Below are 24473 nucleotides of genomic sequence, written 5' to 3'. Positions count from 1 at the left end.
GACACAACCCTGCTACTAACAAATAAAGAACAATTGTGTTGGCTTCCAGGCAATGCAGATTCCAATCTTGTGGTTACTATGCAACACAGACCCTAGTCTGGAAGCAACTGTAAAAATGCCGACTTGATCTCTGGTGGCTGATTCATAGCACAGAACCACTGTCTTCAATTTGAGTAAACACTGTTGGTTTATGTTATGATCCTGTTCTTGGTGCTTGTTTCAAGTTGAAGTCTCAGGGGCTGTCATAACAAACAATGAGAGACCACTGGCACTGTAGCTTATAAATGACTCTACAGTAGATTCCGATTGGCTAATAGTGTTTGCAATACAAGCAGCAATTGAACCCTTAGACTGTCATGAGATGTCTCTATACTGTAAATGTATTTTGAAGAGCAATTGTTTCATATTTATTTATATTTGTATTGTGACTTAATAGAGATTAAGCTTATGCTACCTAGTTGTTACAGACGGAGTACAATAAATTTTGCCATTTAGTTAGCCAAGTATTGCAATACACTTATCTAACCCACTCCAATGTAATCCAATGGTAGTGCAGTATGGTTAGATGTGAACCATTCAAGGGATGCACCATGTAATAGGCACTTTATTTTCTGTCTGGTGTTTTGCTCATTTTGGGGGTTACCATTTGGCAACATAAATTCTTACTGATCCAACACTGACTGCCAGCATTGGCCTAAAGGGTGTCATTTTAAATAAGGACTCACTAATCCTGGATCATTGCATTGGAAGTCCTTTTTACAGAATGTTACTACATACTATGGATTCTACAGGATATTATAGGATAGGATACGATATAATAGGATATTTAAAGGTCAACTTAACTTGAATTAACAACAAAATAAAAGAGCAAAATAAGGCTATACAAATAAATGTAACTGTTTACTCAAACCCATACAAAGAGTCACATGCATTTTATTATCCAAAATGAAAAAATGTTAATTCAGAAATTGAAGTATAAGCTGAATAAATAAATAAATAAAGATATTATTGTTGGAAAAATTTACTCCAGAAGAATATTTATGTTCACAGGCATCTACTAAGGCCAAAATCTCTTGCTATCCAAAACAGGAAAGTTGGCAAAGAATTTTGCTGGCAATATATTTCTAATGGTCCTTAAATTCAGAATGGCTTGTAGCAAAACACAAGCAAATCAAAACTTGGCTCTGATATAAATATGAATAATAAATGTTTTTGTTGTTTCAGATAGAAATATAAATGCATATGGGCAAAGTCTTAACTGAGCATTAATCTAACATCACTGTAATAATATACAAATAGCCAATGGCAGCAGCACATGTTACAAGCAGCTGTTATCAATGATAGGCTGCAGTGGGAAAGACCAGTTATTGGTGTAGTATCCGAGCTTCCATAGCAGGCTATCTGGGTAATAAGCATAAGTGTTCATTATTTTGATTCAAATAAATAATTGATATACATTTCTAATGTTAAGATGTGATTATAGAATAAAACCTGTATAATAAAAAAAATCTAGTAATGTAAAAGTAAAGGGCTACCTTATCATTTCAGTTCAAAATATAAACTTAACAGCAAACGCTATTAAGCATGCCACAATATTTGTGTTGTTTGCAATGTTTGTACAATGTTCAAAAGGCAAATAATGATTTATGAACTCATTCAAAATAGAACTTGTAAATACCAGTTAATAGAGCAGCAAAAATAAAGTAGTACATAAAGTAAAATAAACACTTGTGATTTCCAACAATTTACCTGAAATGCCATCAAGTGTCAGGATTTATTTTTGCAAAGTTCTGCCTTGTACAAGATTTAAATTGAAACTTACCAGCCTGGTTGGTGGTGACATTCAGAGAGACGCACTGCCTAGATCCAGGGCTCAGCTCTGACACGCCATTTTCAGCCTCAATCTCAAAGGTGTAATTTGTGTGAGCCTGCAGATCTATTACCATTACAGATGTGTTTCTGAGGCCGGTTTGCTGAGGTATGTAACGGACGTGAATTCCACACTCCTCACACATGCCGGAGATAGAGTTACACTTCTTGCATACAATATTATAGCAGACATCTTTCCTTCCCCCAGTGTCCGATGGAAACATCCATTCTAAAAACACACTAGTTTCATTGATGTTGGAAATTGCATTACGTGGAGCTGATGGGGGTCCTGTTTTGAAAAATAAAAATGAAACAATATAATATGATATTAACATTTCTTAACAGTCATAAAAAAACATAAGAATAAAAATATGTGGAAATGTAGGTTTATAACAAAAGTCAAAATTATTATCTGCCAAATTAATCAAAAGTACAAATTCAAATAAAGATATATGACTAGTTAGGTCTATCTCTAAAAATGGATTAGAAATCTACATTTTTTTTGAATTTATAACAACCTGACCAGGACATGCTAGATAATAGAAGTGCATGAATCCACAGAAATTCTGCTTGCTGTGAATCTGACATATTTCATTAAAAATGTGCGTATTGTGGCAAAATTTTTGTGTCTTAAAATTCTGAATCAGTGAAGATTGGTGATTTGTAATTTGCACTGCCCAGTTTTGATTCAAGTATTTCCTGTCAATCATTTTACAACTGTGTGAAGCAGCAGCTGGAAGCAAATCACTGAGAGATTGAACATAAGAGTAGTAACTGATGGGCATAAATACAGCCATATTGCTTCACAAACCAGTGTGTCTTGGTTGAAATCTAGGTGCACAGCGGGCGAAAAGAGGAATTTGCACTACACATTTGCCCTTTATAAACGACTTCCTCACTATGCACAGACCTGTATAATCAGGGGCCAGGCCATTGATAGTCATAACTAACACCACAGATAGATGTTTTCCACTAGACCAATCCAAGAAGTATGAGTGGCAGAGGGAATATACAATCCTTTTATAGACCTGTGATGACATTTGTTGATGATTTCTATTTGGCATCTTTACATTCAATGCACTATGATTGGCCTGATTCTCTAGTTATCGTAAATTATTAGGGAAAGTGTGTAGGAATTTAAAGAATTGCCCATCTCTACAGGTCTCATTTCCAAATATAAGTCCAGAATAAATGTCTTTTTTGCTATGCCCTAAAATCAACACTAATTGTGCTACAAACAGTTGTATTTTTGTTCATTGCTTTCAAGCGTGCTACAAGTACTATGCTATAAATTGTAAAAACCCAAAATAGCTTTGCATGACAGAGAAAGGCTTAATAACTATATTTAATTAGCCTGCATGTTTTACTTGTGCTTAAAAGTGTGATAACGTCTTAAATAAAACAAAGGATTAGGTTCCCTATAATGTGACTCTTAATATATAGTATCATTTTCTAAGAAGTGCTTTGCTAACAAGAAATTAAGACTAGTTAATGAGGGCAATGAATGTATATTGAGCAATAAAGTAATTTGCTGTTAAATTAAAAGAGCCACACAATTCTGTACCAAATCAATCCCCGATATAAGTAATTTAGGATAGCATTATAGGTTGTGGTTTATGTTAGTGATCTGGTATTTGTTGCTGAGGGGTTCCATGTCACCACTAAACAACAAATACTGAAGTTCTTGCATCACAAGACCAGGCAGATAACATCTACCATGATCCTAGAGATAACAGGCAAAATTAAACCCTCCATAAACAGCTTACCTCTGCTTCCTATATCATCCCCACACTAAAGGTGTAAGTATATTACACACGATAAGTTACACCCCCCTTCCACCCTATTTCTCCCTTCTCTACCCCTGCATTTCATATTCTGTTTTCTATGTTTACCGCTAATCCTGTCTTGTATTCCAATAACTGGCCAACTGCATCCATGGAAAATGGAGGTCTATGGATCCAACTGATGGAACTACCAGACATTAAGTAATTTCATATTTAGGCTCCTTTTCCACATCAAAGCATCAGCACGGCCTGTATAGCAGTGTAATCCATAACTGGCTGGAGATGTGGTCTCAGTATGATCAACCAATCATGAATTAATGTTTGGTATCATCTCTGTGAATGCATTACGCTGGTGTTGGAGAAGAAGATGCAGTGGGGACTATATAGTCCACTGATTTTCTAAACCACAAAATTGGTTGAAGGAGTAAGGTCCACTTGTCAATCCCATAGAACATTCCATGTTGATCTTGTACACCATATGATCCTACAGGTAAGAGACTGATGTACCAGCAATGAATACTGGCCTAGGTTAAATATTATAAAGCTTGTACAGTCATATATAAAAGAAAAATATTCCTGAACATAAGTGATGAGCCAAACTCATTCCTATTTAGCATAGTATATTTTCCTGCAAAACTAATATTTAATTCAGAGTTACTGTAACTACATAGAGCTAAGAGAGAATAAATCACACAAGATTTTATTGGATACGTACTAATACTTCTTCCCGAGCAGCAAACATACTGTATATAATGTCAATGACTGAGAATAACTGCAGTGTTTTATTAACCTTTAAATATCGCTTGTCTAGAAGATCCCTGCTCTACTTGTTCATAAGGACATTAACTTCTCTGTATAGTAAAGAAGTGAGCAAAACATTTGTGATTTATCATAACTCAGCTGATTTGGATTCTATTTTACTAACAACTGTTTTAAGTGATCAGCTGAAAATGTAATTTATAAACATTTAGACAATTAGGAAATACATTTTCAGCTACTGAACATACATATTTACCTCTAACACAAGACACAACATCATTTTTATCACTTGATCATTGTGATCACAATACATACACCAAGCCAGCAGGTCAAGTTGTGGTTTAGGAAACAATTGGCAATATGTCTGGTTGGAATTACTTTTTTTTGCCAGCCTGTCTCCCACTAACATGGCAACTTCCATTAAACACAAAATTGGATGATGTTATGGACAAGATGATGTTACAGACATGGGGTCTGATTCATTAAGGATCTTAACTTAAGAAAGTTCTTATTTCAGTCTCCTGGAGAAAACCATGTTACATAACTGACATGTAGCACACAAATACTTGATAGCCTATTTGTACACTGAAATTTAAAGTTGATATTTATGTGCTACATGAAAAAACAGTCAGTATTTAACTTATGTGCAAAACAGAATACTAATTTGCACCCCTTGCATTGTAACATGGTTTTGTCCAGGAGACTAAAATAAAAAGTTTCTTAAGTTAAGATCCTTAATGAATAAGGCCCTTGATGAGGTTACTGTAAAACATGTGATACTGACAGAGTCACACTGAGTATAAGAGGGCTTGTGGTGGATGGGGTTTTTCTGATTTTTGTTTGTTTCGAAAGTGGTGTCTTCTAAAATTTTTACAGTATGGTCAGTATGGTGGAGGAATATAGTTTAATATACTCAACAGAATTTACTGTAAAATAAAATAATAACATTTACAGGTAATTCACAATGGCGATTAAAAGTGTTGCTATGTGTATGACCAGACTGCAAAGCTGCTGCTGTTTGATGCCCATCAATGTTTCCTCATACTTGCCAACTCTCCCGGAATGTCCGGGAGACTACCGCATTTTGCGAGAGTCTCACGGACTCCTGGGAGAGTGTGGCAATCTCCCGCAACAGAATTAGGTCCAAAACGCGTTTGGCCCCACCCCTGCTGTAAAATGACGCGTTTGCGTCATTACGTCACGGGGCGGGTCCAAAATGACGCTAATTTTGGAGCCCTGCCCCCCATCACGCCCACCTCCCCCAGCAGGCTCCCAGAAGCCAACTTCAGAAAGTTGGTAAGTATGTGTTTCCTGCTATGGGGAGACAGAAAGCCAGTGAAAAATTACAGCTGACCAATCCCAATTCAAGCAGTCGCATTGCCTTTTGTTTGAATTGGTTTTCAGTTTTCACAGTCATAAGAATAATGCTGATGTCATGTTTGGATTACCACAGACAGCTCATACAGTGAAATGATGCCGGAGTGCTTAGAACATGCTTACTTGTACATGCCATTGTATGTGGGTCAGACTCTCTCCTATAAAAGCGCTCTGCACAGACACAAGACGTTGATGCTTCCTCATTGGCATAGCTGTGAGGTGGACACTTACTGCATGTCTGACTCTGAGGGGAAGACTTGAAAAATCCTGGACGGCATGCTATAAAACAAGACATAACATAAAACATTACACATATATCTTTTCACACATAACTCAATTATTGGCTCTGAAATTATATTATTATGTAACCAAAGTTGTGCAAGGGGTCATTTGGCAATAATTATTGAAAAGGATTAATACAACTAAAATGATAAAAGTTCACTTTTAAGTTTACCAAGTGCAAGTGCTCAGGCCTATGTGCTAAAATAGCTAACTGATCCATTTAAAGGGATGTAGAAGTCCATCACTTGGGATTTACATGGAATTGAACATTATCAAATATTTGCCCAAACTCTCTCCATCTTTACAGCCTTTAGTATCACTACTTGTTGCTTTTAGGTGAAAGTGTCATTAATGTCTACCTTGTGATCAAAGCTATGGCTATAAAGCCTTTACCATTTTTAGTGCATTCTTTTCACAAGCTGTTTCCTTGTGTGAATGGATGGATCTCACATAATCACAGTGCTGAGTGAACGTGTCATTCTTGCTTTTTGTGCAATCTATTCATAACACACTGGAATCAGTATAGGTGTTTAAGGCAATCCAGTTATGTTAGTAAACATTTTCATTAAGAGGGCACAGACCATTTTTTTCCAGGAAACTGACATTTATTAATTTATTTTCAATATTTAGATGTCTTACTGGTAAGGTGACATACTTGTAAGTACTTGTATGCTAAATCATAGGTGCCAGTTCTGTGGGTGCTCGAGCACCCCCAAATTTGTGCTGCCGCTGCCACTAACTGTGTCTATGTATGACATGTTTCAATCATATGGGGACGGTGCATGGAGCACACCCAATCATTTTAAAACATTGGCTATTATGTGCTAAATGGGTTCAGACTTTATAAAGTGATATTTATTTACCCTCATATAACATATTTAATTCCCTTGACCCTTAAACAGTACATACATTAACCCTTTCTGACCTTCCCACACTTTCCAAAAATGTTAAGGAATATGCCCATTTCTCCTCGCTATAAAATTATTATTTTCCATATTCATGTGTAATCACATCGAAAAAATTTTGGTTAAACAAAGAAAACAAATTAATAGAGATGCTCAGGCTCGGTTCCCCAAGAGCCGAACACACCAGAACTTAGAAGATCCGAGTACAGAGCCGAGCCCGCTCGGTACTTGCGCGCACCCTCGGAATTGAAAACGAGACAAAACGCCATTGTTACATCATCGGATCTCGGATCTCTGGATTCTTTAAGTACCACCCTCCACGGCGATCCAGCGCCATTTCACAGAGGGACACAGAAGGGGTAGCACAGTTCTTGGCAGTCTATAGTGTAGTTGGGCAGCATCATAGGAAGAATAGAAAGAGGAGGGGTAGCAGTGTTCTTCAAAGTCTCCAGTGACATTCAGGAGAGCTCCATTGCCAATTGTCATTGCTGAAATAGAAATAATAGGTCTGGCAGGCTTGGTCTTCTAATTCTGCAGTCTTTGTTTGAAAGTGTATGAAAATAATATGTGTCCTGTGAGCTGGTCAAAATTGACTACAAATGACTTAAAATTTGTGTTATAGAGGTTAATAATAATGTAGGGGGTGAGGCAAAAATATGTGATTTTAGCAAAAAAATAGGGATTTTAGAAAAAAAATGGGATCCAAAACCAAAACCAAAACACGCAAGGGGCGGTTTTGCGAAAACCAAATCCAAAACCAAAACATGAAGTTAATCTAGATCCAAAACCAAAACCAGAACACCGGGGTCAGTGAACATCTCTAAAAATAAACATAAGAATAGCATTCTTAATATGACTTTTTGCATGTAGTTTCTCATTAATTAAAACAAGAATAGTCTTCATTTTGTAACATACACATATTACATATTACAGAGGGTGGAGAGCTGCTAGTAAGTTTAGATGTGTACTACCTTACATAAGACATGGCTGAGCGACATAGCAAAACTTGAGGGCTGTCTCTGCTCTTCTACAGGGTCCCTGTAACTACCCCCCACTCCCCCAATAGTTCTGCCACCACTTACAGTGCAAATAGCGTTTTTTATATCCATTTGTACAAATGCAGCAGCTTATAACATAATTGCATAGTCTAGCACATAAGACGCCTCTAGCTGCGAGAGGTATAAAAATTTCTCCTTCCGTTCACAGGAGCTGGGCTGATTGAGGACTTATGTGCATTTATTAACTTATCTAAAGAGTGTGCATTTTGTGGGAGCTCATCAGGTTATCCAATAGCTTCAATGATTCTTATTTCCCACAATATGACCTGCTATTTCCAGGTGCTAGCAATGGTAAGTTGTTCTACTCTACACCTTTATTTGACAAGGACAATTGTCAAAAGCAGAATGAGGACAGACATGCACCTATATAAATGCACGGTAGACAATTAGGCACATGTGCACAGCATATGTTTATTCTATAAATTAGCCTTAGACTATTGTAGTCTTCAGATGACAAATTTAAAAAGTTAATTTAGATGCAAATAGTCATGGTTTTGGTCATTTGTTTTACTATGATAATGTTACAATTCCCTAATTAAACAATAGATTTGTGTTCTACTAAGAACTGCTGTTCAATGTATTTCTTTGGTATTGTGTGTTCTTAGCCGAAGGCTAGATGCAAAACATGTTCAACAGTCCTGTACTTTACTGACAGCTCACATTCAATCCGGATTATGAAGGCAGTGGTGCTAAAGATTACTGCAAGAAAGCAATCAGTAGCTTTATGAGTTGAAGCAAGTGCACAAAAGAGACTTCTTGCAGAGACAATTCTAGTAGTTTAATGAAGTACTGGAGGGCAGGAAACGTGGCTAAGAATATTGATGGGGTGCAGGATGTGCATCTTCAGCTCAAGATAAAGAATATCAATACCGTAACTAACAAGCATCTCAGTCTTTAATGACCTCTACTTTTTACATAGAACTAAATAAACATTTTTTTCTTAAGAAATTCCAAATACAAATGAACTGCTTTTGAAGTCTTGAATATTATATCTTTAAACCTGGCCCTCTATGTTCCATCAAATTATAATATTAATAACGTGAATATCTGCAGAGAGAGCCTAAAGCCATACCGATGACTATTATTTCCCATAGGCCTTTTGTGCAAAAACCTGTGGAGAGTATGAGCTAGCTGACAGCTTTGTCAATGTACATTGTGAACCTGACATGCCCTCTATTCAGTACACTTCCTCCAGCTGTAATTTATATGTATGATAGCTTTGACAGATTTCAGCAAAGACCTGTACCTTGCGATTTCTTTTGTTCTGCACCAGACAAAGCTCTTTCTGTGATCTGAATGAGATCCTCGCGCCTCTCCCTATTAAGAATTTCACTTTAATCCAGATGGCCTCTCCAAAGCAAGCCGTGTCTGTATATTTAATTGAACTAATTAAGTGCACAAGAGGACTAATTCATAAATGTGAAATGTGATAATTATTCAAACCTTAGATTAGAGGAAAGTTCCTCACAGCATTTGAACAAGGCTATGTAGGCTAAAGGTTTTACGGTGAATCCGAGAGTTTCAGAAACCTATGTCAGAAAGTGCACTCACAGTTCCATGGCTGTCTACTGTATGTGAAGTATTTAGTCATCAACTTAAACTGTAAATATATAGCAACAGTGTCATCTGCAGGTCAAAATAATAGGCCATGTGAATATGTCAGTAGAGTTTGAGAAGTTGAAGAGTAAGTAAAAAGTACAGCATCTACAGTATTAGATGTAGCCATAAGGACCAGCAGAGTAAAATACTTGGCGTCTACTTCGTACACACTCATAGGGAGAGATTCAATCCAGCGCAATGTCTACAGAGACACATCGCACCGATGTTATGGGAGGAATCTCAGCTCCTTTTTCCTCATACCCCATAGAGATGCGCAGAAGACTGAGCAGAGATTCCTACCTTAATGGCTGATGATGTGCACAGCCGACATCGCAGTGATGTCTGTGTGGCATATCTCAGTGACTGAATCACCCCTATAGACACATGTAATAAGGTTACTAGTATAGTAAATCTCTTTATGCCAATAAACTTAATATCTTATTGTATCATTTATGTAGCATGTACATATTTGTCTCTGCATATACATAGAGGGGAATTCAATTCCCCCTTAGCACCGCAAGCAAAATGCCGGCATTAAAATTACTGCATTAATGGTAATAATGCACATTATTACCGTAATAGCGGTAATAGTGTGCAGGCGGGTTACTTTTACAATAACACGGCCAATTGAATATGCCCCAAGGAGTGTAAAATGACAATATTTGTTTGAAGAACTCTTAAAATAGATCAACACCCCCCCCCTATGTAAAACATTCTTCTTTAATCAAAAATGATAATTTCTACTGAAAGACATACTTTCATTGTTACACACACATATATTGGGCCTGATTCAATAACAAGTGTAATGACGGTAAAGTGCCATATTTTGCGTAAAATTGCACTGTACCCAGAGCATACGCCAGACAACGCAGAAACATCTAAATCATCTTTGAGCCTTTACTACAGCCTACGATTTCAGGAGCGGAATCGGGAGAGGAATGGGCATATGCACGTATTCAATTTACATTAAGGGCGTGACAAGCTTGAGTGCACACAGCAACGCCTGATTCAAGCTTGGGCATCTCAAAGGTACTTGCATTTCAGTCGTATCACTTGCACCAGCTACAGGTCTGGTGTAACTGTCGATTACTAGTGATAATGACTATGTATGTATTCTACAACAGGTGTTTGTAATCAGGAGCAAATGTTAAGATGCATTTTATGTACAGTTAACATTCATAATATGATGAAAAATTTATTTTACGGAGGGAGGAGTTGCTTAATGTTTTGTCATTAATGACTATATTATTTGCAGATGACATTAATTACATTTTTTTTCTCTGTGCATTCTTTTGTGACTTTATATTCCATATATGTATTGGACGTATTCTGCAATGTGTTGTCTCTTAAAGAAGAGCGTATCTAGACCTGTATTCATCAACAGCTATGTTTTTACATCCGCTCTTTGCTAAATACAGATATGCGTACGTCCATTTTTAAAAAATCCACTTTACCTTTATTTTGCGTTCCTTGATGAATGAGGCCCATTATGTGTATATGTATATATATATATATATATATATATATATATATATACATTCTGCCATGAAAAATGCATTACCTAGTAACACTGGAACAGAGCTTTGTAACACGCAGTCATTTGTTCATAGTAAAGTTGAGGAGAGAGCTGCTCTTTTATCTGGAAGGATCAGGATCAACTGGTATATATGTTATACATTCTAATTATGTCTACCATGCTCTCTTTCACTTCTTTGCAGCAGGTTGCCATGTCAAAAGAGAGGTGCTTCTCTAACTTAGCAGGCAGAAGTGTACAAAATAGATTGGTGGATTTATATACAGGGGCAGGGCTCAAACCAAATGACTGAATTCTCAACATTGTTACTTCAATCAGATCTCACTAGGCTCTGATGCAGTTAAGGGAGAGAGTCATTTGACTGTAATAGAGTGGAGAGGTAATACTTTACTTTTTAACAGAGCTACAGTGAAATGTTAACATGTATTTTAAATGTATGGTTCATTTATTAAAACATCAATTTTGGGGTTTAGTGTCATTAGAGGACAACTCCACTTTCTAAAAAGTGCTTTTAAGAAATAGTTATCTACCCATTAGTTTAGTAGTGGAGTTTACTGCTTGGGAATTTAAGGGGAGCAGTTATAGAGAGTAGCTATAGAGATCCCCCCCTACACTAAATAAATTCATTAAGACAATAGAAAAACTGATTGAGACTATCCCCTAACTCACACACCCACACATTTCCTATGAAAGCATTTCCATCAGATTATTTGTCGACTCCAAAACAGAAAACCAAGCAGACTTACACAGAAAATCATATATCAAAGGTCATAGCCTGGCAAAGTGGTCAATGCAGAGGCTGTTGTGCCTCTAATTACATATACAGCGTAACTTATTGCATGGACCACTCAAATGGGTCTTAAACCCATCTAACACCAGAAATGGAAAGAAATGTGATCTAAGTGATTTTGACTGTTGGTGCCAGGCGTAGTGGATTAAGCATCTCCTGTAATTTTCATTCAAAGCAAAAAACATTCAGTGAACAGGCGAAAACGCCTTATTAATGAGAGAGGTCACAGGAGAATGGCCAGATTGGTTCAAGCTGACAAGAAGATGACAGTTACTTAAATAACCATGCATTACAACAGGGGTATGCAGAAGAGAATCTCTGAATGCACAACATGTCGAACCTTAAAGGGAATCAGTAACAGCAGGAGAAGACCACAGCGGGTTCCACTCCTGTCAGATAGATCAGGAAACTAATGCTATAGTGGGCACAGGCTCACCAAAACTGGGCAGATGAAGATTGGAAAAATGTTGCCTAGTCTGATTAATCTCGATTTCTGCTTTGATATGGTGATTGTAGGGTCAGAATTTAGCATAAACAACATGAGTCCATGGATCCCTTCTCTATTTTGTCAATGGTGTAAGCTGGTCGTGAAACGGTGTAACAAATGTTTTCTTGCACACATTAGGCCTCTTAATACCAAGTGAGCATTTTGTAAATGCCACAGCCTATCTGAGTATTGTTGCTGACCATGTACATCCCTTTATGGCCACAGTCTACCCATCTTCTAATGACTATTTCCAGGATAACGCACCAGGTCACGAAGCATGCTTCAACTCAAGCTGGTTTCACGAACATGACATGAGTTCAGTGTGCTCCAGTGGCCACCAGAGTTGCCAGATTTCAATCCACTAGAGTGACTCTGGGATGTGACAGAACATGAGATTTGCCGCAAGAATGTGCAGCTGACAAATCTGCACCGAGTGCATGATGTTATCACGTCAGACTGGGCCAGAATGGTAGCAAAGGGAGGTTTTACGAGTGTACCAAAAAGGTGTACCAGAGTGGCCACACTGAGTGTATGTATGTATATATATATATATATATATATATATATATATATATATCGCTAGAACATGACATTTTCAGTGCACATTTTGCTCAAACTGTGAATGCCCATCTACCACGTCAAGGTGACCTCATACAGATGGGTACCTGTACTAACAACTTATAATTTAATAATTTGGGACTTACCTCATTTAGCGCCTCTAAACTATAAGGTGTATTTGTAGGAAACAGGCTGCTTTTATTAAAGGCACCTGCATCTTGAATTATGTATTGTATATTCAGTCACAGCAGTTCAGCACCTTTAATATATTTGGAAATTAGGGTGTGCAGACCATCCCACTTGAAATTTTGTATATTTTGAAGGTGGTAACTGCCTTCTTTTGGGACCAGCACCCCATCCATTTTATCCATAGGTGTTTTTAATCAGAGCAGTCTGCTTCCTACCAATACTTCTTGGTTACTATGTTATCAATCACTTGGATATGTTAGAGGTGCACACTGTAAGTCTCTGACATCCAAAATGATAACATACTACTGCATTAAATCTAGTGCTTGTTTATGTTGCAAAGGAAAAAAAATCAACATACCTTGCTGAGTGATATTGCATGGTACAAGCAGCATTTATCCCATCAACATTATACATTGCATCCAATGGCATTGGAAAAACACCTTTCAAAAGTATAGACAAACCTTACAGTTTGTCCATGTTGGAAGCGTTTTATCATAGTATACTATGTTCTTATTGAACTCTCCCATTGAGCTCCATTATATTTTACTAAGAATTAACACTTGTGAATGCTGCAGGCAACAATGAAATTGACACAAAGCAAATTGAAGCAAATGCTTGTCAAAAGACGTGTGTGTACAGGTCCTTTCTTTTTGCATGTCGAAAGTGAGCCCTATTTGCGATTGAAAGCTGCTAAACAAATATATTAGTAATAATAAGAATTTAGTTCCAAAATAATTCTAACACTCACCAGGGGTAGATTTAGAAAAAAAAACGATGCCCAAGACTTATAAATCCCTAATCTACTTTTATAAATGCCCCTTTTGGAGTTTGTCTCTGTTTGTTAGGGTTTCAGATCTTATGGAACAACTGGGGCGGGGGCATTTATCAAAATCAGGGCAGACAGATAGTTTTTAAGCTGTCCTCTTGTCTGCAGGCAGTTATAGAACTGTCAAACAACATCTATAGTAAGTGTGACTATTGGAAGAAATGCACTGTATAAATAAAGAAATATTATCAATTGTTATTTATTATAATAAATACACACAGCATATACTACCCATTTTCAACCTCTTGTCCTATTATATATTTACTTTTAAATCCTTTATACACTATTTGCTAAATACAGTATTTTAAGTATTGTATTGCCAGTAATCTGACCACAGCCACTGCTTTTCGTGTAGAGGCCATTTGCTCCATCACGATAAAAAACGTATGCAATTCAATAACTTAAAGACTTTAAGCCACTGGAGTGGCGTTAAACGACAGTGACACTGCATTTCAAATGTAATTGTGCTTGACATGTGGTGGTTGGACAGTCAATGGACAGTCTGACCCCAATGCAATCACTTGTAGGGAACTTAAGTGCAGCAGGCAACGTTGAAAAAACGAGGCTGCAATGCAAACGCTACCAACCACTAATGCGTATGCTAGTGGATCTGGAGTCATTGGAGCCAGTGGGTTCCATTACCAAACCTGTGTACATGCTCTTACTAAGGATAAATAAGGCTGGTAGAAGCATGTATTTTGGTGGTAGTGGGTATGAGGCCTAATGTGACTCTAACCAGTAGCACTTTAGGAGAAAATAGAATGGGATCCAAATGTGTTAGTAGCCATTTCAGTCATGAACCAAAAATCTAAAATTTGTCACATTAAAGCAAAGGCCTATATTATATTGATAAAATTGACTATTCAAGCAGAATGTGAGCATACTAGCTGTGCTCTGTAGTAAAATTGGTGCCATTGCATGTTAAAAATGTGCTACATAGCTGCATTTTTTGGGCTTGTGGATTTCCTTCAGTGCCTTAAAAATCAATTGTGATTTTTTTTTTTACTTTGTGAGTGTGTCGTACAGAGATATGTTGCTAAGTAAATCCCTATTATCCAGTCATCAGAATTTAATATCATTATTATGTATTTATAAGGCGCCACAGATTCCGTAGCGCCGGATACAGAAGCGGTAATACATATAGAAGAGGTAATACATATAATTAGCACCGATGAGTGTGAGTAATGCTATGGGGACTCACATAGAGTGGAGCAAAATATGTGACGGGGTGTACGAGGTAGTCAGACGGTAGATAGACGTGCGACAATAGGTAAAGAGGACCCTGCCCACAAGAGCTTACTTTATAGAGAATGATCATGTTTGTATTTAATAGATGTAAATTTTCATATATACCTATGTAACTGGTTTCTGTACATTGGTTTTATGCAATTGTATGTTCCACTTTGTGCTGCCATACCAAACATAATGAATGGTCATCACTATTTTGGAGTTGTTCTTGAATGTGCAAATGAATAGTGAGACATAGTAAGCATGCACCTAATTATCTTTCTTTTTATCTTTCACAGAATTTAGTCATATAAGTAGAAGAAATAAATGTGTACTGATTCATGGACATAAAAAGTATAATTCATTCTAATTGCATATGGTGAGCAATGTACGTAAACACATGTATACAGGACATTTCCACTCTAGAGGAAATGTTAGTGTTTCTGCTTTGTTTGTAGCAGATGGTTAAACCTCATTCTGTATTTCCTCCCTTCTGTCCTTGAACTATAGATATAAGGTGGAACTAGTGCCAAGAATACAGAATCTTAGGAAATGACTGTTAGGTCATAATATTAATTCTCATATATGTGCTTCTTCTTTGAATGCAGGACATTGTTTATTTTGCAACTTTATGAATAACATACTTTTTCTGCAGCCCTGTTGTGGAAATCCTAGTCAAGAAAGGTCAGATCACGGTAACATATCTAATCTCGTACCAGCAATTCCTAAATATATATATTATATGATCAGTGCTCATATGAAACAAAAATGAAACATATGTTATGGGCAATATTATTACATTTAAGGTATTACACAAGCATGGGGAAAGGCGTGTCGCCCAAACTATTATCGGAGGGCCGGGTTCCCAGTTGCAGTGTGCTCTTGGGCTTATAGTAACCACCTTTTCCCCTCTAGAATGCCCTCACATTCCCCAACTATTTAGAAAAACATCAGAACTACATTAGGGGAAGCTGATGGTAATAGAATTAGAACAGAAAGCAAGGGAAGGTATCAATAAAATTAAAACAAGGCAGTCAAAGGCTAAAAATGGGACAGAATACATAGATTAAAACAAAGACTAAAAGCACAAGGTCACAGGGTAAGACAAGGGCTGGGACAAGTGCAAGTTCAGATCCAAGGATAGGGTAGGTTTGGATATAGGGACAGACTATAAAATGCTCCAGCAACCTCCAGTGTACCAACAAGTCTTATATAATCTTGGAGTTTGCTGGAAACCCATTACAAGTACAGAGTAAAATTTCAGGTTTAGGAAGAATGGCAGAAATATGCCCAGTCTCAAAATAAATAGATGTAGGCATAATAGAATGCACAACCAAAGGTGAAAATGTCTGAGTGACAGACAGAGTTTCTGGCAAGACAGATAAAACAAGTCAGAGAGCATCAGACAAGACCTCTGGAGAGGCAAGCAGAGTGACAGACAGATCCTCTGGAGATGAGAACAGGGTGACAGACAGAGTCTCTGGAGAGGAGAACAAGTTGACAGACAGATCCTCTGGAGAGGAGAACAGGGTGAAAGACAAATCCTCTGGAGAGGAGAACAGGGTGACAGACAGAGTCTCTGGAGTGGAGAACAGGGTGACAGGCAAATCCTCTGTAGAGTAGAACATGGTGACAGACAGAGTCTCTGGAGAGGAGAACAGGGTGAAAGACAGATCCTCTGGAGAGGAGAACAGGGTGACAGACAGAGTCTCTGGAGAAGAGAACAGGGTGACAGACAAATCCTCTGGAGTGTAGAACATGGTGACAGACAGATCCTCTGGAGAGGAGAACATGGTGAGAGATCGATCCTCTGGAGAGGAGAACAAGGTGACAGAATGATCCTCTGGGGAGGAGAACAGGGTGACAAACAGATACTCTGGAAAGGAGAACAGGGTGACTAACAGATCATCTGGAGAGGAGAACAAGGTGACAGACAGATCTTTTGGAGAGGAGAACATGGTGATAGATCCTCTGGAGAGGAGAACAGGGTGACAGACAGATCCTCTATAGAGACAATAAGAATGACAGATAGATAGATAGATAGATAGATAGATAGATAGATAGATAGATAGATAGATAGATATTAGTAGCAAGAATAACAAGAAAGTAAAATCTGTTATGCCTGTTATGCAAGTTTGAACTGTTTTAGCACTGATATATAACCAGATAAGTATGTAAAATATAACTCCTGCAGGCTGAGCCTTCATCACAGTTCAGGCACTGCAGAAAAATGCTTTTGTGTTTATTAAATTGCTTTCTTTGTCCTTTAAACTTTAAATAAAATGTATTGTGTCATGTGATTTGGGCTGGCTAATGCCTTTAACAGCTGCTAATTGTCTCTTCTCATGTTTTCTTCACAGGTCATCGGAGGAAGAGCAGAAAATAACAGATGCTCAGAAATAGTTTATGTATGAGCCTGTGTTTTTGAGATTTACAATCAGGCACTATGTATTGTAGTAATGGACTGGATATCTGCCTATTCTCAATCTCATAACATGGGGCAGGTTTATCTCCTTATAAAAATCATTTTATAGGCCAATATAGTCACTAAATTCCATTCCTCACTCTTATATGTAATTATCTTGCAAAAGGAATGAGTTTTTGTTCCTTTAGAGGAATCGTTTTATTACTGTAAGTTTTGAGGAATATGTCAGTGGTAAGGGTTCCACAGAATTCAACTGTAAGAATAACTAGCATAAGCCCAGCTATCCATGAACTTTCCCTGAGTGTACAATACGGCTTAAACTGTCATACTAGCCATTGTGCATAATGTATGGTAATGAATATTGGCTTTGAAAACGATCATCGTCATGGAAAATACAGGCATCTCTAAAAATTACTTGTCTCGAACCAGCATATAATCAATAAAGATTCTAATGCATCATATTAAAAGGAAATATGAGGCCTGAAATTACGTTATGCACAGGTTTTATGTTTTACTAGTGTGTAAATTGCATTTCTTTATTGTTCTGCATCACTTACTACTCTGTTGGGTAAAGCTCAAGAGTAGCAGATGTTTCCTGACACATCTCAGCTCCAAATGGGAAAGTGTGGTCAAAAAGGGCACCAGCATCTCAGCTACATAAAGTCTACATATGTATTATTTCTGCGCAGCACGTTTTAAAAAAAAATATGTTACATCTGGACAATCTATGTAGATAACCAGCTGTATTGTGAGGTCATCAAAGAATAAATGCTCAGGAATATCAAAGATTTCTTTCATACGTGGTAGGAAAAATAATATAGTGTAATAAAATGTAATTAGATCTTATACTATATGTTATGGCTACATATTTTTTTAAATTGACAAAGATAAATTAAAAAAAAAACAAACATTTTTTATTTACTACTTGCAAATTTCAGGCATTTTGAGGCTATATAACCACAGTCATTTCTTGGTGCTTGAGTTTTTAAGTTCAACCAGAAATGGAGGTGAAATGACACATGCTATAGAGATCATGGATACCTAATTAGAACATGGAGACTGTACACACCAGTCATTGGTAACATATGAAGGAAGTGCTAGTAGGTGTGTTGCTTGAAACATATTTTCATATTGACAGCTATAGACATGACCCGTTTATTTTTATACTATTACAGCAACAATTATGTCTATTGCATTTTTTTATTATTTTGTTATTTTTACTTTTAGGGGATAATTCAATTGACCACATTGTTTGTGAGAACAACACTGCTCAGGCACTATTACCATTATTACAGTAATTTTAACGCAGGTTTTTGCTCGTGGCTCACAGAGCTGCAAGCAAAAATCAGAATTGAAATTACCGTAGTAGCGGTAATAATGCGCACTATTCCCGTAGTAAAGGTACTAGTGCACGGACCGTGTTGTTCTCACAAACAACACGGTCAACTGAATTCCCCCTTAATATAGATCTTCATGGTTCTAATCTCCAGTAATGTCAATAGCTCACTTTTCCCACAAAAACATCTGGTATTTGAATTGACCTTTAGTGTATTTGTATCACAATAGTAGTTTCCGCATGATTTATATATTGTTTTATATGTTATATATATATATACATTATAATAGATTTTATTTGTATACTTTTATATATATATATTAAAATGTTTATTTATATTGCGCCACTTTCTCAATTTTCATTTTTATAGTATTCTTTATATTTTTTTTTAAATAAATTCCCTGGTTCTTTGGACTGTCATGTGGAAAGAAATCTGTGTTATGCTGACACCACAAACATTCTATCTCCTTATGGGATTGTGTAAGAGGAATTAACTGTACTTTAACTTACAGAATGGCTTTCTGTAAGTAGTTGCATTTCCTAAGGGAATTCATTAACATGTCAAAAAAAGAGCAAGGAATGATAAGTTTCTGTTAGTCAGGTTACCTATTTTGGGTATTGAATTCATTTCTGAACATATTGATATGCCATTAAGAGAAAAAAACATGACCATATCAGGTATATTCAAACCCTCATCTAAGCTGAGTAGAAAAAAATCATATTACTGCATTAGTCAAGTTATGTCAAGGTCTCACACAAACCATTTTGGAGTCTGTAAAATATACTGTATCACATACAGTATATCCATTTAGGAAACAGAGATGATCATCACAAATACAACCGAATAGCATACAACGCTACTTACAGACAAACAACCCTGACCCCGCTTCCTAGATTGGTAATAAGGATGATCAGGGCCTGATCAACCACTAGGCTGACCAGGCTGCAGCCTGGGGCGCTGGGTCCCGGGGGGCGCGGCACTGTGGGTATTTTTATTTTTTTAAAAAAAAATATATTTTTTTTACATTTTTTTTTTTTTTTTTCTTCATTCATTTTTTTTTTCGGGGAGGGGGGGGTCGCCGCGGGGGGGTGGAGGGCTCGACGATCAAAAGCATTGGTGGTCAGTGGTTAGCAACACACAGCCAAACGTCAGGCTGCCTGTTGCTGTGCAGCAGACAGGAAGCAGGACGTCTTCACTTCCTATCTGCTGATCTGAGGAGAGGAGCGACGCTGGCACAACTACAGGTAAGTGAAGGGGGGAACTGCCGTGCATATCTATAGGGAGGGGGGGGGACTGCCCTGCATATATAGGGAGGGGGAACTGCCCTGCATATCTATAGGAAGGGGGGGGGGAACTGCCCTGCATATCTATAGGGAGGGGGGGGGAACTGCCCTGCATATCTATAGGGAGGGGGGGGAACTGCCCTGCATATCTATAGGGAGGGGGGGGAACTGCCCTGCATATCTATAGGGAGGGGGGGAACTGCCCTGCATATCTATAGGGAGGGGGGGGGGAACTGCCCTGCATATCTATAGGGGTGGGACTGCCCTGCATATCTATAGGGAGGGGGGGAACTGCCCTGCATATCTATAGGGAGGGGGGGAACTGCCCTGCATATCTATAGGGAGGGGGGGAACTGCCCTGCATATCTATAGGGAAGGGGGGGGACTGCCCTGCATATCTATGAGGAGGGGGGGAAACTGCCCTGCATATCTATAGGGAGGGGGGGAACTGCCCTGCATATCTATAAGGATTGGGGGTAACTGCCCTGCATATCTATAGGGAGGGGGAGAACTGCCCTGCATATCTATAGGAAGGGGGGGGGAACTACCCTGCATATCTATAGGGTGCGAGGGAACTACCCTGCATATCTATAGGGAGGGGGGAACTACACTGCATATCTATAGAGAGGAAGGGGAACTACCCTGTATATCTATAGGGAGGGGGGGACTACCCTGCATATCTATAGGGAGGGAGAGGGGGGACTGTCATGCATATGTATAGGGAGGGAGAGGGGGACTGTCATACAAATCTATAGGGTGGGAGGGGGGGCTGCCATGAAAATCTATAGGGAGGGAGAGAGGTTGATATGTATGAAGGAGGGCAGAGGAGGGGGGCTGATATATGTGACTGGGGGAGTTTTGATGTGACGGGAGGGGATAGCTAGCTAGCAGAGTGGAGGTAAGGAAAATAGCTGCAAGGGGGATGGATGCAGGGTGGGAGGTAAAGAAAATGGCTGTGGGGGGGTTGTGGTTAAGGAAAATGGCTGCAGGGGGTATTTAAAAAATAGAGCAGCTTTGGGGGGCAGAATCTCATGATTGTGTGGTGGTCACATGGGTGGTCTCAGCAATCACTAGAATACTAAATATTAGTGAGATGGGGCTGGTAGAGGTTTGTATTTGATTGACAACAAATATTCAGATATTGCTTATATAAGCCTGTCCAATTGGGTACTTTTAGCTGGCCATAATGGAGTGTTTTGTTTTAACTAAAGGGCCTAATCATTCAGGGTTTGCATTATAATACATTTTTGCATTTTCAAAACAGGACGCCAACTTTCCAGAAGCCAGCGAGAGGATAACAAAGTTGCAAGAGAGAAGAGCAAGAACAGGTAAGAGACAATGGCACAATCTGTCTAAATTTGAATGCTGGAGAATACACCTGAACATTCATATTCAGGAGTGTTCCTATACACCTATATATTCGGAGGAGGAGGAGGGGGGGGCGCTGCGGCCGTATTAGCCTAGGGCGGCCAGAACCCTTAATCAGGCCCTGAGGATGATAGGGTCAGGAGGGCGACGGCTTGCAGGCCAAGGTATATAGTTCTTTATGTGTAAGTAATTCATTGTGCATACAGTTGGTCACTTGAGGGGGACGAAAGAGGGTTGCCTCAGATAACAAATTAAAAGTTCCACACTGCGTTGGCTCTTCTTAGGATGTAACTAATTCTTTCTACAATCATGTGTATCTGCTGTCCACAGGTAGGGGTGCATGGGATAAGATATCCCTTAGGATATAAAATGAAAACACAAGATATTTCACTTACCAGTTTCCTGAAGTTTGATTTGTTAATTTGCCAAGGACCCTCATCTGCTTTATATGTGTTACACAGTGCTAGGAATTACACTGTAAGTGTGAAACTGCAATTATCTTTATAAAACTATATTTTATTCTAATCATGTTATTTCTGTGGATTTCCGGCGGCACCTAGGCCAGGAATGACCCAGACAATATTAGTTACATGACTGTGGCTTGCCTGCATTCAGCAAGGAATACCTCAAACGCTCTCCTCCCATCACAAAAGGTAACTTTTTTCACCTCTGCAATGCCGACTATCTTGATGCACTAATCAGTACAGTTAACTATATAAACAGGCTCAAGTAGAAGAAAACAGAAGCATGATTTAAGGAAAACCGATTTTGGCTGCAATTTAGTGGTTTTGTATCTTCATAACTGACCCTTATTCTGTATGAGTTCCAAACAGCTGTGTCTGTCCAGATTGGCCATCTATGTGTGTTACCATATTGTAAGGTGATTCTTTAGCTTAGTGTCCTGTCCAATTGGTATGATTGGCCTCTGTGTTGTTGGCTTAACACATGAAAGGATAGAGGAGGATTTGAGACAAATCTTCCAAGCAAAGATATGAAAATCAGGTGTGAGGTGTTGCCTACTATTTAAACAACAACAAAAAAAAATCAGGTCGTCATGTTTTGTCATTATTTTGCAGAGGTGAGGACAGGATAAACCCAGCTTTCCTTCTCATCCTCCTATGCGTTGTCTATCAACAGTATTACACAAGGAAATATATTACCAGAGTGGATAAATAATATAATTGTCATAAAAAATGTAAAAGATACTGCTTCTTTTCAGTTCATTATAGTCAGCACGATAAATATGGTACCTCAATGCTACTTTTATAACTCTAATGTAAACTTAACAAAAAAAAGTATTGTATCATGTATATGCTGCCTTTTACTGCTAGCTATAAGGAGTGCAAGTTTCGATAGCCTACAGATCCATTATGCAATGTACAGATCTAAATAATAAGAATCCTACCATTTAATGAAGTGATATGAAATCATGTTCTAAGTTCAAGTTGCAAAGCTCTGATATGATCTCATAATGCTCTGATCTGAATATTCATTACTACATTATTGCATTTATCATTTGGAAAAAAACTATGTTTCTCTGAGTGTTCTGCTTGTATTTATTTTTCTCATTTCCCTGTCACCTTTACCTTTTGTAATATAGTAAATGCTGGAGTAATGCTCTGATCTACACTCGATACAAATACTTTTATACATGCAAATTACCAGAGCAAAAATGCAAGGACAATGATCATTTGCTTTTATGGCACATATATTTGCATAGAAATCTGAAGAAAAAGGGAAGGGTTAAGCAATCAGTGTAATAGGAAACAAGCAGCAGGCCGGCTGCTAAATGCAAAACATACAGTTATAAATGTGAATATCACAAACCCCGGAGTGTGATGTTATTAGAAGAATAGTATGCCCATTAATGGACAACTGTACACATTTATAAAGATATGCTATAGTTTTGCATATTTGTCACATATATGATTGTAACGGAGACTGCAAAGAATAGTTGACCAGTAAAATATTTCATATACCTTAGTAATATGATTTATATACCTAATGGGCCTCATTTATAAATAGGAGCAAAGCAAAAGAAAGTGCAAATTTGCACCTGGACAAGCCATGTTGCAACATAAGGAGTATAAATGCATTTTTTGTTTGCAAGCAGGGAAATACTGGCTGTTTTTGCATGTAATACACACTGGACAGATTTATTTTTACAATGCAATTTAGAGCTGATCTAGAACACGCTCTCTCCCAACTCTAAATATGTCTGAACATTTTAACCCCCCCCCACCTCCCCCTGGTATTGTCCAGGTGAATCATAGTGCTTTACCCAAAATCAAATTGCAAAAGTGTAAAAAAGTCCTTAATCACAAAGCCATGAACATTATTATCATCACATACCCATGTGATTATCATCTTTATTTATATGCAACGCCGTACAATCGACAAAAAATAAACTGAAAAAATACAGATAAGTAAGGGACAAGAGAAACAATAAAATCAGTAAAAATCAAAACAAGAATAGAGAAAGCAACTGCATAAAAAGACACAACTAGATTAAAGAAAACATTACAAAGAGGATGAGGAGATAGGAGGTAGAGAGGCCAAACTTGTAAGAGTTAAGATTAAGAGGACTAAGTTAGTAATTGGAGAAGCAGTGAAATGGGTAGGTGGAGTGTGAGGAGGGAATAGTCTTAGGATGGGGACAGGTAGGCAAGTGTGAAAAGGTGAGTTTTAAGGGAGCATTTGAAACATTCAAGGTTGGGGGCGTGTCTGATTGGGCGGGGCGGGGAGTTCCAAATGTAGGGAGCAGCAGGGCCACCATCAGGGGTGTACGGGGGGTACTCTTGTACCGGGCCCAGGGT

General features: G+C 38.1%; 1 protein-coding gene across 3 annotated transcripts in view; it reads right to left on the bottom strand.

Moving 5' to 3' along the window:
* Positions 1-24473, bottom strand: part of EPHA5 (EPH receptor A5) — a 279079-nt gene that overhangs the window by 95043 nt on the left and 159563 nt on the right. For 2 of the 3 annotated variants that reach the window (XM_075203659.1, XM_075203669.1), the window contains exons 4-5: positions 5913-6068; positions 1823-2158 (exon numbers count right to left, since the gene is read on the bottom strand). In XM_075203659.1, coding sequence (XP_075059760.1) covers positions 1823-2158; positions 5913-6068 — 492 coding nt within the window. The remainder of the gene's footprint in view (positions 1-1822; positions 2159-5912; positions 6069-24473) is intronic. The other variant, XM_075203676.1, reaches the window with a different exon arrangement.

The sequence above is a fragment of the Mixophyes fleayi genome, chromosome 1 (assembly GCF_038048845.1).
Source record: "Mixophyes fleayi isolate aMixFle1 chromosome 1, aMixFle1.hap1, whole genome shotgun sequence".
In the NCBI taxonomy this organism is placed as follows: Eukaryota; Metazoa; Chordata; class Amphibia; order Anura; family Limnodynastidae; genus Mixophyes; species Mixophyes fleayi.
The sequence above is the reverse complement of the archived record's forward strand: the minus strand, read 5'-3'. Positions and strand labels throughout refer to the sequence as shown.